Here is a 16,025-nt window from a genome sequence, read left to right as displayed (position 1 = left end):
GGGTGACAATTTTGTAATTATTGACAAAATAACAACGACGATTTTAAGAGAAAACCTCCTTTCATTTTAATTCGTAATTACCATGTGTGCACACACAGGGCCAGGACCTTTGCTATTCTCTACTCTCTCTCTATAAAAAAGAAAAACCCTAGATTGAGAGTTTTTTGTTCACTTTTTTTTTTATAATTTCGGAGTGGATGAACAGTTCTCTGTGGTCCACCCCCTCCGACATGATCGACGCCGGCCTCAGCCCCGATCCTCGGTCGTTCTTTGCCTGAAAGAATCTTCGAAGAATATGAGAATGTTCTCGAATAGGTTTTCATTTCGAGAAATTGCAAAATCCTAAGTCGATTTAGTGCGCAGAAAGTGCTGGTGCAAGCGGTGGAGTCGCTAGATCTAGTGGATCTGCCACAGTCAATGGTGAGCGAGAGCGTGTCGACATTTGTGGTGGTGGCACTAGAGGATGTGGTTGCTGATCTTGGCGAGCTTAGCTGGCAGGAGTGTTGCATGACCTCCATCGAGAAGATCAGCTTCTTCGACGGCCAGAGCATGTTCCTTGCTGCTTGCTCCGATCAGAGCCTCTGCGTCGTGAACCACTCGTTGTCGTAGGCTCAGAAAGAGAACAGGATTGGCGAAACCCATAAGTGACTTTTTGATTGAATCATTTTCCTTAGATAGGGATTGTTCTGTTCCATTTATTAGCCTCATTGTTTTTTCCTACTTTTCCTAACTAGTCTTTCATTTCCTATCTTCCACATTTTATAGCAACATACTTTCTTTCAGTCATGTGAGAAGATCAAGAAAGGTTCTGATACGAAATCAGAGTGTGGTAACGGAAGCACACAACCAATAACGAAGGTACTAGGTACCACCCTTATTAGTCGAATTCTTTTAAGTATTTTTGGTATTTGTGTGTTTGGGTTTTTACGAAAATCAGCAAGGAAAAATAAGCAATATTAAACTACACCAATAGCTTAATACGAGATTAGCACTCAACACCAATTGAGCTAATCGGACTATTTTCAAGACGACACTTGCAAATAATCGGGCGAAAATGTAAACACAATTTCTAATTGGACTGAATTTGTTCTTGTTTATTGAAATCATCTGCAAATGATCAAATTACATCCATATATGGCCGAAAAACAGTAAGGCCTAATTAAACACAATAAAACTAGTAATAAAATGCAATTAATGACTTTAATGCAATCAGCTCATGATATTCCTTTTCCATAATTAGCCACACGCCTATTTAAGGCCTTGAATGTCCCATTTATGCTTCTTTTGTAACCATCTTGGAAAGGTTTTGAATGGCTGAATTTTATTTGTCTTAACTGATGAAAATGCTTAAAATAGCCAAGTAATTAAACTCAGCCCTTGATGAGGATTCCAAACAGCCCCCACGCCATTAACTTCCCTTTGAATGTCACTTGTGTTGATTTTCAACTCCTCTTGGTCAATTTTCGTACCAGGTTCCAGCAAGAAAACTATAATGCAATGAAAAGGGTAGAGGAACCATTAAAAAGACCTCACACTAAATGGATTTGTGGAAAATTGTTTTTGATATAGCTTTCTCTATATTTTTTTATCCATGTAACTAACCCTACCTAGTGGAGTAAGTGCATGTTTGGATGGAATTAATTTTGAAGATCATAATTTGAGTGATAGAAAAAAAAAGTTGTTTGTGTTAGTAAGGATTTATGTTGTTGTTGGTCGTTCTTTTCCTATTCTAGTTTTGACCATTTTTCCATTGTATTTTTTTTTATTTTATATACCTTAGGAATTGTTTTATTTGTCACTGGGCACACATTCTGTTTTTTTGGTAGGGAATGACTATTGATTGGGTGTGCTTTCTTTTTTTTTTGGTAGGGAATGCCTATTGATTGATCCTAAAGAGCATCCTATGCTTCTTGCAGAGCCTTCTTCTAACTCTCAACAACAGAGAGAAAGGTATTTTGGTTATAATTTATTGTCTAGAATTAATAGAGCTCAGTTTAAAAGCATCATATGTATGATTCGGTTTTTTAATTTTTGCAGGACAGTAGAGCTTATGTTTGAGAAGTACAAAGCACCTGCATTGTTTTTGGTGAAGAATGTTGTTAGTCCTTCACTGACCTACACCTTCAAAAATAATTTATGTCATGGAGTGAGGATGAAAAACTACTGATGGGTTCTGACTTGTCTTAACATACAGGTTCTAACTTCTTTTGCATCAGGGCGTGCTACGTCATTAGTTGTTGATGGGTAAGAGACCATGATGTTACTGAATGGTAGTTTTGTTCTTATTCTGCAGTAGTATCAATATGAACAAAGAACATTGATCTTTCTCTTTGTTTATGTATAGGTGTATATCAATTGCTTACCTTTTAAGATATTATATATGGAAGACCTATGCTGTAGTTGTCTTGTTTAATTATACCTTACATTCTTACCTTTTCCAATTATAGTAGGAGAATGATAGGAATTTGGAATTAGAGAACAAATAATGGAGATCAAGCTCCTAAGAAGCAGAGTTAGCTCTCTATTGAGACTTGAGACTGAAATCAAAGAAAATAATGGGGAATTATGCAGACTCAGAGAATATCCACCACTCCTAAAACCTCTCGACCTTTAAATTCTTGCCTATTTCTTTAAAATTCTCTCCTCTCACTTTATCCTTACATCCAAGCGAATGGCATTAGACTTTGCTTTAGTAGCAGGATCAAAGCGAATGGCACATAATAAAATTATACTTTTTTATTTCGGTTCTAGAATAGAAATTCTTACAATTATAATAGTTAACTGTGAGAAATAAAATATCAGGAGGTATTTTACTTATTCTGATTCATTGTTAAATAAATGAGTAAACTGTGTACCTTAAGTTGGGGAATAACAATCTGAAAGTTTCTTTATTATATATATGTTAACATGTCTAAAGATTGTTGTTTTCCTGCTTGACCATTTTAAACTGGGTTTGGACATTGGCAATGTTCCATTCCAAAAAGTGGAATGAGTTAAGCAACATTTTGAATACATCGGAGGAGGAGGCTGAGATGGATAAAAGTTGAATTTCTACTATTTAAGACAAACACAGTGGATTAGGTATTTGGGTGGACCTTTAAGCATATGAGATTAAGAATTCAATTGAAAAAACTGAAAAAGGGAGAGAGAAATAGTTAACTTTTAAAGTTCAATATTTGTTATTACTTCTAATATGTCCCTATAACATGCCAGACATTGCCGATAAGATGTTTTCTTCATTATTCCATTGTTTTCAGTGGTGGAGGATCAATTACAGTTGCACCAGTACATGATGGTTATGTTCTTCAAAATTTATCTAATCAATCTTTTTTTCATCTTATTATTATTATTATTAACCAATACAATATATTATTATACTAACATTTCTTCAAAAGATTAAAACAATCTAATATATTTTAAAATAATTTAATCTATTTTATCTTTTACTAAAAAATATATTTAGATAATTTTTATCTAAATAATTATTGAATAGTTTTTAGAATGCTATAAATAAGAACTCAAAGCAAACTTTTGATGAAAATTTTGTTTACTTTAAACGGGAGAATCTCTCTCTTTCAGTGTGTGAATGTGCAGAGCATTGTTTGGTGTTATTGCATATTGCACGTCCTGATAAATTTGTTATGCATATTAGGTTTAACTACCAATTACAACTGTGATAATAATCTTTAACGTTGATTTTACGTATCCAGTTAATTAATTTAGGTCCTTAAACAAATTTTGGTATTGTTTTACCTTTTACTTTTGTTAAGTGAGATTTTTTTTTTCAGTTTTATTGAATTCAAAAGGCAGATTTTAACAAATAATTGCAATGCTAAAAAAAGTTAAAAAGTTTATTTATTGATAAATTTACTTGGAGGAGAATTTCTTACAGGTTGAGAGTGCACGTGGCTTATGAAAAACTTTTAATTAGGAAGCACAAGTTGATTTTGCTTGGAGGAGAATTTCTTACAGATTGCTTGATGAAAAGCTTGGAAAGCAAGGGTATTATGGAGGGTGACAAACATTAGTCTTTATTTTTATCAGTGATCTTCTGAAATAAAGGTACTGTGTTTTAATCTGCCTGAGATTTCCCCCCTTTTAATTGCCATAGATAAAACCACGATATTCCTTTAGGAGAAAGGAAATACGTCCCGGAGAGTTTCAGGTATAATTTGTTTCTATTTTAATGACCTATGAGTAACAATTTTTTAATTCCATTATCTTGCAATCATTAAAGTGTGAGGCACCATACTTGTTCTGTTGTTTTCATTAAACTTTGAACATGGCCAGGATGAGGTTCCATCCCATGTGTATTATATGTACTGTTTGTGCCTCCAGGATTTCTGGATGATTTTAGTACTTCATTTTTCTCATCTCTTTTATTTGAGTGTTCTTCTTGAATCCTTTTCAATCATGGATGAAATTCGATAAAAATTGCATGTGTCAGTATACTGCTGCTAGTGACATGAGCTGAATAACTTACCTCTTGGTTGATCTACTAGAATTAGGTTCTTTCTCTCTGTATGCATATGATGGTTTGTTTACTTGAATAATTTACTCGAATGTTGGTTTTTCTATAATTTATTGTCTGTTGTTGTTTTGTTATGTGTTTGTTTTTATTATGCAGGACAATTGAAATTGGAGCTGACATATTTAAGATTCCAGAACACTCAAAAACTGTCTTAGTTGGTATGACATTTTAAGACGGTTGCGTGTCATAACTATCTTAGATTGCTTGATATACTAAGACGGTTATAGAACCATCATCATAGAGTAATGACTCATTTACGACGCTTGTTTCGACGACAATTCAAAACTGTCGTAAAGAAGTCCAAATAAACCGACTTAGAAGAACATTTTTTTAGTAGTGACCATCTTAAAAACTTTAAGACGATCCTAACCTCAAGACCGTCTTAGAATGTAGTACATTCAAAGACGTACATTCTAAGATGATCGTCTTGAACCGTCGTCGTAGATCCATTAACTTTTTACGACACGCGGTACAACGACGTCGCGTAACCGGTGTAATATGTTAAAATAACTATGGTTGTCTATATATGAAAACGACAAAGAGTTAACATGCGTAATATTTGAAAAATACAGGGTGCATGTATAATATAGGATATAATTAAGGGGTGCGCATATAATTATGTTAGAGATAATTTCGGGATTCAATTTTTAAAATTGAACGTAACTTGCCATTATTACGGGAGCTGTTAAAGAAATCGTTTTAAATGGTGGGTGGGGGGAAGAGATCTTTTGCAATTTGAATGATTAAAACACAGAGTGTCATTATAACTTACAAAAAAAGATATTTCGTGTTATATATAGAGAGAGGTGGGTACGTGGATATTATCCGCTTTAACTGCTGTTAACAATTTACACATGAATCCTTTTCATTGAAGTAAACAGACCTCAAACGTGCTGAAATTTTCCTACTATTTTATAGAGTTATATAAAAAAAAAGGAACAGAAATTCAACTATTTATTAAGTATAATAAAGACTAACAGAAAGATGTTAAGAAAATTTAGCATTATTTATGAAAATTAGAAAAATGAGTTCTGTAAGTCATCGTAATTAGATATTTCAATTATAATATCAAGAAGGATATATTATACAATAACGAAACCCACTAGAGTCAATCTAGAAAGAAAGTTTGCCTAACCTACACAAGATCCTAATAATATATTTTATAGAAAGGAAATATTTTGATGTTCCAAAATCATGATTCTCTTTATTCTTAGTAATAATTAAGATATATTTGGTTAACCACAAATATTTTTAAATTTTTTTTGACAATCAAAGAATAATACGATATTTTTATTAAAAATTTTAATTATTTATCACATTAAATGATCTAATTATTAAAGTAACATGATATTATTATCAAAATAAAACTTTTTTTTAACTTGACAAAGTTAAATTCATATCTCTCCCATCAATTTTGCGGGAAACATTACTAAAAAATAAGAACTTTTCTTGTAAATATTATTTTTTTAAAAAAATAAACTAGACATGACAAATAAATATTCTCAACTTTAAACTCTCGGAAAACTAAATAAATTTTTGTACTAAACTTCCCGTAATTTCAAATTGTTACTGCCATTATATATAATATAAAAGTTATATAAGAACAAATCAAATGTTGCATAACATTTTGTTTATGACCGGCCTAAAGAACCCAATAACTTGACCTAAGTCACCATGCATATATCCTTCGTTCATCACTCTTTTTTTTATATCGCGATCGAATTGGTTCATCACTCCGACTTAATACCCATATCATATGACTGAGATCCATCTTTAATTAGACAGAAATTGAGCACCAACTTACATGTTGAATGACGGACACTTCTTCTTCTAGGAACAAAATTATTTCTTTAAATATCAGAAGGAAGTAGATCTCTGATCAATTTCATGACATACTAGCTAGTTAAAAAAGCAAAACCCACATTTTTTTTTAACTTCAATCAACGCACATCAATTTCATAACGATGTCAAACCAAACATGAAAGAAGTAACTTGGGAGTGTTTGGAACTTCACCCATGTGACTCTCCTAATCTAATATTTCCATTTCGACTAGATCAATATTGAATAAAAAATTAAATAAAATTGTTTCATCTTAAAATTTAATTGTTAAAACTCAACCTCAAAAATTAATTCATAGGATGAGATTGAGTTTCTCCATTTGTCATATATATTATCTTAACACTATTTTTAATGAATGTGAAACTCAAATTCTTTTTTAATACACCACTACATACTCAACACTATTAGGCTTTATTATCCCTAAAAGTGTGTTTTAGATTATTTCGTTGCAAAGCTAAAAAAAACTCCCTTTAATTTTTAAGAATATTTTATAAAAGTTAAATGAGGTCAAACATGTTCTTAGCATGCATGATTATAGATTTTTTCTTTATCCTAAAAAAGCTTAGGTGAGTTGGATCTTGGGAACTTGTCATGACAAACTTTAAGATTCAATAAACATTTACAAAAATACAATTACAAATTATGCACCAACAAGATTCTCACATTGGCAATCAGTATCGAACTTACATTCTACATTCTTATATGATATATATGAGTTTGTTTCTTATCGACTAGACCACTTCTTTCGTATAATTTTTTTTTCATGTAATCCTTCTTTTTTATGAAATGTTTTCTCATAATAAAATATAAATGTATTAAAATATGATCAGTGAGTGGGAAATTATCTAGGTTTAAATGTGTTTTAACTTCTTAATTATTATAAACATGATGAATTTTTATTTGAGTGCTTCAACACATTTTGTTGGTTTTAATTCTTATAATTTCTGTAAGAAAATAATTCTTATTATCGTTTAATGATTTCGTAACATGTATCTATGTATCATGCCAGTAACTATTTTAAGAGGGTTACGATGTCACATATAGAAACATGTCAAGCCATCAATAAATGGTAATATATCAGAAGTGTTGGTAGGCGAAATTCGTTGACGAGTTCCTCAAATTATGCAAAGTCAGGAGCTGATTAGCAAGGTTGGTGGGCTTCCTCCGGAGGTTAGAGTGGCGGATGCAGATATTAGACGGAAACCACCCATGGAGGGATCCATTAAAGTTAATACCCATGGTCGCCATAATTCGCAATTTGTAGTAGGATTCGCAGCGCGCATTGGTAGATGTTCAGCAGTTGCCGCTATAGAAAAAGGAATCAAAAGGATTATGTGTTTCTTATTATGCCAATTAACAAATTACAGTCGCATTATATAGAGGAGCTGTTGTTACAAGGAAATAAAATAAAAACAATTTTGAAGAAAATATTGCTAATTGATACAATACTTATTTATAGAAGATAACTGCAAATATATGGTTTCTGTTAATTAATACAGCATTGATTTATTTTTGAACTTCTTCTGGTTTTCCTTCAATAAATTTTTTCTTCTTTCCTTCAATACTCCCCCTCAAGCTGGTTCAAGGGGATTGATTGAGCCAAACTTGGCAACACCTTAGTTTGTGTTTGGATGAAGGATTTAAATTTTTTTAGAAAATTTAAATACACTAACATTTTAATTACCTTGATTTAAATTCCTTTTATTTTATAAATATTTTATTTGGATCAAGCAATCCAATTTATTTTATATTAATTTTTTTGTTTGGATAAAGTAATTTAATTTCAATGAAATTCAAATTTTTATTTTTAAATATTTATTTAAAAATTAAAATTTTAATATTGAATAAAAATAAATATTAGTCATTTTTTGAATAGTTAAATATTCAAGATAAATTTTTTGCTAGACAATATTTAATAATTAATTTTTTAATAAAAACTTGGATTAAGCAACACTGCAAAATTAAAGATGAATAATATGTAATTCTTTGTTGAATCTAATTCCTTGTTAAAAAAATCAATTACTTAGTCTTGAAATAATTTTAAAAACGTATTGGAATTAAACAATTACATCAATTAAGGACAATCATCTCATACAAAATTTAAATATTGATATTAATTTTATTGTTTGTAAGAGAAGAAAATACTTGAATCCATATCAAGACCTAAAATCATATATCATCCACGTTGATGTCACTTCACCAATAATACTTAATCATTCTTGCAAATTAGAGGATCCAAAATAAACAACAAAATCAAACAATTTTGGAAGAATTAACTTTGTTCTTGCTTTGTAAGAATGTAAGTCCTTTATTCCTTGTTCACAATAACCTGACACATAACAAAATAGTATAAGTCACAACATAAAAGGCAAATAACTTAGTACGACAAATGATTTCATTCAATAAAAAATTAACTAAAATGGTAGTGCGGATTAAACCAAGGAAACCATCGTAAATACATTAAAATCATCATAAATAAAAGGTTTACTATAGTGAAAATATCACTTCAACTAGGCATAAAAAAGACACAATTTTCTAATTTGAAAGTTGAAACTGAAAATGTAGAGAAAAGGTTACTCATGAAGTTTCATTTTGCAAGACGTGTTAAAACATAATTTGTCTTTTCGTAGATCAGAAGGGCTTTCACTATAACTAATTGCTTTGGATCGTCAGCTAACCATTTAATAGCTTTATCCCATTGTTGTCTATTAAGATATGATATCAAAGTTGCCTCATGTAATACTTCTCGAATATCTTCATCATCAACTTTACCATTCAGTTTTTCTACCATTCAGTCAAAAGAGTTGGCCATCTTATCCAAAGAAGCTGACATTCCTTCTTTTTCTCCAATCTTTCTCTTGTGAGAATGTGCGCCAAAAGAAGTTGAACCTGATAAAATTTATACAGGTACTGATCTAAACATGCAAATAAATTTAAATGACATATTCAGATCAAACAACGAAAACTAAATATTACAAGCGTACCTCCAGCCATTGCAGATTGAATGCGAAACAATGCATACAGAAACCCGAAGGCAGCTTTGTTCTTCCAGACCCTTACTCACACTCTGTGGTGTATTTTTCTGAATAGAGAAGTGAGTTTGGTGATACAAAACTGAGAGCACCCCATCCTATTTATAGAGTTTGTCCATCATAGAGCTTAACCAATTCGTTATCAGAACGTGGGCTTGAGGATAGGTACGTGAGTTTGTTACTAAAGGTTACTGAGATAAGGGTTGAATATGGAAGGAAAATGGACCAGATTCAAAAATAAAAATTCTCGAAAAATTGCAACGGGAAAAAATAGAAAAAAGGAACGTGGGCCGAACATGGGCCGTTCCATCATTCTCCCACTTGGTCCATTTAACTTAACATCAACCGTAATAAGAAACATAGTATATGAGTCATGGCGATAGGTCCTCTGATGATGAGTAATATCTTCCATGTACCACAATATATCAAGTCTCTCAACACTAGCTCTCAACTTAATGAATAAACCATATGTTTATTCTAGATCTAAACCGAATGATTTTTCTCGAAATAAATAAATGTGTACACAAAACCATATGAGAAAATATCTAACTGAATAAGAGTTTCATTGAGAATAACAAATGTACGTACAATGAAATTACATCATGGAACCAAGTCCCATTCGTACTACATGATCCTTAAAATTCTTTGGTGGCATGCCTTTAGTTAAAGGATCAACAATCATCAACTTAGTGCTGACGTGTTCAATGACCACTTTCTTCTCTTTAACATGTTCTCTTATGGCTAAGTACTTGATGTCGATGTGCTTACTTCAACTTCCACTTTTGTTGTTTTTAGCCATAAACACCGCAACAGAGTTGTCACAGTACAACTTTAATGGCCTGGAAATAGAGTCCACAACTCTGAGACCAGACATGAAACTCTTCAACCATACACCATGCGAGGTAGCCTCAAAATAGGAAACAAACTCAACCTCCATAGTGGAAGTAGTAGTTAAGGTTTGCTTGACACTTCTCCAAGATACAGCTCCACCGGCTAACATAAAAATATAACCAGATGTTGTTCTTCGTAAATCAACGCAACCAGCAAAGTCTGAATTGGAGTAGCCAATTACTTCCAGACAATTAGTCCATCTGTACATGAGCATGTAATCCTTTGTCCCTTGAAGATATCTCATCACTTTCTTTGCAGCTTTCCAGTGGTCAATACTTTGATTACTCTAATATCTTCCCAAAACTCCAACAACATATGCAATGTCAGGTCTGGTGCAAATCTGAGCATAAATAAGGCTTCCAACAGCTGAAGCATATGGAGTATTCTTCATGTGTTCCCGCTCAAAATCATTTTTCGGGCACTGACTCAAAGTGAGTTTGTCACCCTTCACAATGGGAGCTATACTTGGTGAACAATCTTTCATGTTAAATCTCTTTAAAACTTTGTTAATATAAGTCTCCTAATGACATAAGATGCCTTTCCCATATCCTTCATATCAAAGTTCTTCGAGAGAAATTGTTTCACCTCATATAGCAAACCCTTATCATTAGTTGCAAGCAAAATGTCATTCACGTATAGAGTGAATAGGCAATTTAGTCCCTGAGATTGTACCCATTTTGCATATTAGTCCCTAACTTAATGTTAAATTCAAAATAGTCCCTATCTTTGCATAAGTGTTGCAAACTAGTCCTTCCGTTAAATTTTAAAATAACGCTGTTAGTGAGGTCAATTTTAGTGCCACGTGGACTATCCAATGTGGCACTAAAGGATGGCGTTGCATGACACATGGATGTGCCTTTTAAAAGATGCCACGTCATTTGATGATAACAAAATGAGTAAATAGGCAATTTAGTCCCTGACTTTGTACCCCTGTTGCATATTAGTCCCTAACTTAATGAAAAATTCAAAATAGTCCCTATCTTTTGCATAAGTGTTGCAAAATAGTCCTTCCATTAAATTTTAAAGTAACGCTGTTAGTGAGGTCAATTTTAGTGCCACGTTATTTGATGATGATAGAATGAGTGGCTTCTTCAAATTTGATGGTTTTAAACCAATTGAGGCATATATACGAAAAAGAACCCACACACACTTACACAAATAAAAAGAACCAAAAATCCACAGCAACAACCTTATCTCTGTAGCCGTCAACACCAATAGGCGAGGTCTGCATAACCATTCTCTTTTCCTCTTTTTTTTCCCCTTCAATTACCATCAATGTATCATTCTGGGTTCTGATTTTTTTTTTTGTGTTCTGAATAGGAAGAGAAAAAACTAGAGGAAAACAAAGTTGAGGAGAAAAAAGCAGAGGAAGAAGAAAAGAAAGAAGAAGAGAAAAAACCAGAGGAATCAAAAGATGACAAGGAATCCAAGGAGGAATCTGCGCCGCCAGAAATCGTGCAAGGCACAACCTTCGCAATGCATGGACACTTTAAGCACGATTTCTGGCATCTTTTAAGTTAGGGACTATTTTGCAACACTTATGCAAAAGATAAAGACTATTTTGAATTTTTCATTAAGTTAGGGACTAATATGCAACAGGGGTACAAAGCCAGAGACTAAATTGCCTATTTACTCGTTTTGTTATCATCAAATGACGTGACATCTTTTAGGAGGCACGTCCACGTGCCATGCCACGTCATCCTTTAGTGCCACATTGGATAGTCCACGTGGCACTAAAATTGACCTCACTAACAACGTTACTTTAAAATTTAACGGAAGGACTATTTTGCAACACTTATGCAAAGATAGGGACTATTTTGAATTTAACATTAAGTTAGGGACTAATATGCAAAATGGGTACAATCTCAGGAACTAAATTTCCTATTCACTCTCCACGTATAACACAAGAAAGCAAATCTTACTCCCACTGACCTTTTGGTATATACATTGATCCATGATGTTCTCTTCAAAGCCAAATGAAGTGATAACATCATGAAACCTCAGATACCATTGGCGAGAGGCTTGCTTCAAGCCATAGATTGATTTATTAAGCTTGCAAACTAAGTGCTCACCTTTAGTAGAGGAGAATCCTTCAGGTTGTTTCATATAAACCTCTTCCTCTAGATGACCATTAAGGAATGTCATTTTCACATCCATTTGATGTAACTCAAAGTCAAAATGAGCTACTAACGCCATAATTACTCGGAAAGAATCTTTCTTAGATACAGAAGAAAAAGTCTCTGTGTAATCAATTCTTTCTCTTTGAGTGAACCCTTTGGCAACAAGTCTTGCCTTATGTCTCTCAATGTTGCCTTATGTGTCTTTCTTGGTTTTGGAAACCCATCTACATCCAATGGCTTTTACACCACTAGGAAACTGTACGAGATCCCATACTTGGTTAAACGCCATAGAATCCATCTCATCTTTCATGGCATTGTGCCACAAGTTTGATTCTTTATAACTTATGGCCTGTGAAAATGTTTCTGGATCATTTGCAGCTCCAATGTTGTAGTCTGATTCTTGCAGATACACTACATAATCACTAGGAATTGCTAATCTTTTGACTCTAGTAGATCTTCTTAATGTTACCTCATCACTTTCTTGAGGAACTTGTTGCTCAACCGGTTGTTCAACAGGTTGTTCAACATTATCTTGATATTCCTCATCAATAACTTGATCTGTATGATTGTTTTGAATAATTTGTGGATTTTCAATCATTGGTTGTCTAACACCTGTTTGTACTTGAGGGGTGTGAATGACAACCAATCTATCACTTGAGCTAGAGGGTTAAGCTTCATAGTGATCTTTTTCAAAAGCAATGTCCTGAAATTGATCACTCCCACTAATCAAGTCATTCTCAAGAAATTTTGCGTTTCTTGATTCCACAATCCTAGTGCTATGTGATAGACAATAGAATCTATACCCTTTGGACTTTTCAGCATATCCAATGAAAAACCCACTAATAGTCCTTGGGTCTAGTTTCTTCTCTTCTGGGTTATAAACTCTCACTTCAGATGGACATCCCCAAACACGTATATGTCGCAAACTCGGTTTCCAACCTTTGAATAACTCAAAAGGTGTCTTTAAGACAGCCTTGGTTGGAACTCGGTTTAATATATACACAACCTTCTTTAATGCTTCAATCCACAAGAATTGAGGAAGTTTTTTTTTATTACTTCTCATATTTCTTACCCTGTCCATTAAAGTTTTGTTTCTTCTTTCTGCCACACCATTCTGATCGAGAGAACCAAGCATAGTGTACTAGGCAACAATCCCATGTTCCTGAAGAAACTTCGCAAACAAACCAGGCGCTTGTCCATTCTCCGTGTATCTACCATAGTACTCTCCACCTCGATCAGATCTCACGATCTTAATTTGCTTTCCACATTGTTTCTCGACTTCAGCCTTAAAATTTTTAAAGGCATCCAAAGCTTCATCCTTAGTATGAAGTAAGTAGAGATACATATATCGTGAATAATTGTCTATAAAGGTGATAAAGTATTTTGGACTACTTGCATCCATATCTGGACAACAAATATATGTATGTATGATTTCTAATAGGTTTGAGCTCTTCTTTGCACCCTTTTTAGACTTGTTAGTTTGCTTACCCTTAATGCAATCCACACAAGTCTCAAAATTAGCAAAATCCAAAGTACTAAGTACTCCTTCATTTACCAATCTTTTAATTCTCTCGATAGAGATGTGTCCTAATCTACAGTGCTACAACATAGAGGATTCCTCATTCACAACACATCGTTTAACCCCGATGGTAACATGCATAGAATTATAAGCGGTATCATTTTGCAATTCAATATAGTAAAGACCATCGAGTAATGCACCAGAACCAATAATTCTAGATTTATTAATTAAAGTAAAATCAGAATTCGAAAAATTAAAAGAAAAACCCAACGGTGCAAGTCTCGATACAAAAATTAAATTCTTAGAAAAACTTGGAACATAAAAAGTCTTTTCTAAACGTAAAATGAAACCGCTGCTTAAAACCAAATTGTACGTCCCAATGGACTCCACATGTGAGCTCATCTTGCCTCCTGAATAGATATGCTGCTCCCTATTGGCCTCCTTAGGTTTTCCATACCCTGAAAGGTATTAGAAACATGGATTGTAGAACCATAATCAATCCACCATGTGTTACGATTAGTACTAACCATATTAGATTCATAACCAACAAAAGCAAATAAAGTACCTTTCTTGTCCATCCAGCTCTTAAACTTTAACCAATCTTTCTTCATGTGCCCTCTCTTCTTGCAAAAGAAACACTTGGACTCTTTCTTTATGATTGGCTGAGCAAGAATCTTGCCCTTATTTTTGGGTTGATCCACTTTCTTCTTTCCATGAACAGTTAAGTTCACCCTTTCGCCCTCTTCCACAATTAACCTTTCCTCTTCTTGAACACACAAGGTCATCAAATCATTAATTTACCATTTTTCTTTATGTGTGTTATAAGATATTTTGAAAGGGAAGAGTACACAAAATATAGTGTACTAGGAAAGAATCAGACATGGTAACCTCCAAGGCTTTTAGTTGAGCCTCTATATCCCTCATGCGCATGATGTGATCACGTACACCCCTTATCCCTTGGAGCTTTAAGGATGAGAACTGCATTATAAAGGTGCTGGCAAGGGCCTTATCAAATGTAATAAACTGATCATCAATGGCCTTCAAAAGATCATTGACTTTTTCATGCTGATCGATGGAACTACGGATACTAGCAGATATATTAGTCTTTATGAACATTACAGAAAGACAATTAGATCTCTCCCACTTTTCATAAAGATCAACAACATCTCGAATGCTAGTTTCAGTAATGCCTGGCGGCTCGTCTTTCCTAATAGCATAGTCAATATCCATCCAGCCTAAATAAAGAAGAATTCTCTCCCTCCAAACCTTATAATTGTCCCCTTTCAGTTCGGGAATATCACACTTAATATCAGAAATATTTGCAGATTGATTAACTGCAAAGTTCAAGAATACATTCTCATTATTCATAATTTGAGACTCAATAAATTGTCATGTTTTACCAATTTAAATATGCATTAGTTCATGAACCTAGTGACATACAACTTGCCTATGGACCAAAGTCCTACTCAATTAGATTCATACTTATGATAAAACTATCAAATTATGTTTCCTTTTCTCAATTCTTGTGGGTAAATTAAGAAATATAACCTGATATTTTATCCTAATTAATCATAAAAACATAACAAAATTCCTGTGGGTATATTTTATCACATTAAATATGATTAATCACAACAAATGTTTTTAAATGTGATTTTTTTATATACTTAATATATAAATCTAATCAATTAAAGATGTTGTGGCTATTCTTTAATTAATTAAATCATATTAATTACATAACATTAATTCTTAATAAGAGCTAAATATTTACATAATATTCTAAATAATGTAAATAAATTGAATGATATTGCATAAAATATTCAAGATAATTTTGCATGTATAAAATCATGAATCATACACACAAAACTTCAAAGTTAAATAAATATTATATGCATATGATTATCCAATATTTAAAACATATAAGCTCTTAACCATTAAATTTAATGTGCATAAATTATTTAGCTTAATATTGCATGCTTAAATACCAAAATAAACATACAATTAATCTGAATAAATAAATAATTCAAACACAATAAAAGCCAATTAACAACTCATATTTAAATCATATTGAATTAAGTAGAGAAATAATAAATTA

General features: G+C 32.7%; 1 protein-coding gene across 2 annotated transcripts; it reads left to right on the top strand.

The window, feature by feature from the left end:
* Positions 1-1,721: 1,721 nt before the first annotated feature.
* Positions 1,722-5,163, top strand: LOC102662397 (actin-related protein 4-like). Of its 2 annotated transcripts, none has more exons than XM_041012211.1 (5): positions 1,722-1,950; positions 2,038-2,095; positions 2,195-2,244; positions 3,893-4,062; positions 4,628-5,163. In XM_041012211.1, the coding sequence occupies exons 1-4, from the start codon at positions 1,904-1,906 to the stop codon at positions 4,026-4,028; spliced, it is 291 nt and encodes a 96-aa protein (XP_040868145.1). In that variant the 5' UTR covers positions 1,722-1,903; the 3' UTR covers positions 4,029-4,062; positions 4,628-5,163. The 2 variants fall into 2 exon arrangements, with proteins under 2 accessions (XP_040868145.1, XP_040868130.1); XM_041012196.1 differs by having other exon boundaries at positions 2,038-2,098; positions 4,628-5,154.
* The last annotated feature ends 10,862 nt before the right edge of the window (positions 5,164-16,025 follow it).

The sequence above is a fragment of the Glycine max genome, chromosome 1 (genome assembly GCF_000004515.6).
Source record: "Glycine max cultivar Williams 82 chromosome 1, Glycine_max_v4.0, whole genome shotgun sequence".
NCBI lineage: Eukaryota > Viridiplantae > Streptophyta > Magnoliopsida > Fabales > Fabaceae > Glycine > Glycine max.
This window is presented reverse-complemented; position numbering and strand designations above follow the sequence as displayed.

Coding starts and splice junctions, on each gene's coding strand:
- LOC102662397 (XM_041012196.1), top strand. CDS start 1,904: ATGCTTCTTGCAGAGCCTTCTTCTAACTCTCAACAACAGAGAGAAAG. Junction 1,951..2,037: donor TCTCAACAACAGAGAGAAAG/GTATTTTGGTTA, acceptor TAATTTTTGCAG/GACAGTAGAGCTTATGTTTG. Junction 2,245..3,892: donor ACGTCATTAGTTGTTGATGG/GTAAGAGACCAT, acceptor AATTTCTTACAG/GTTGAGAGTGCACGTGGCTT.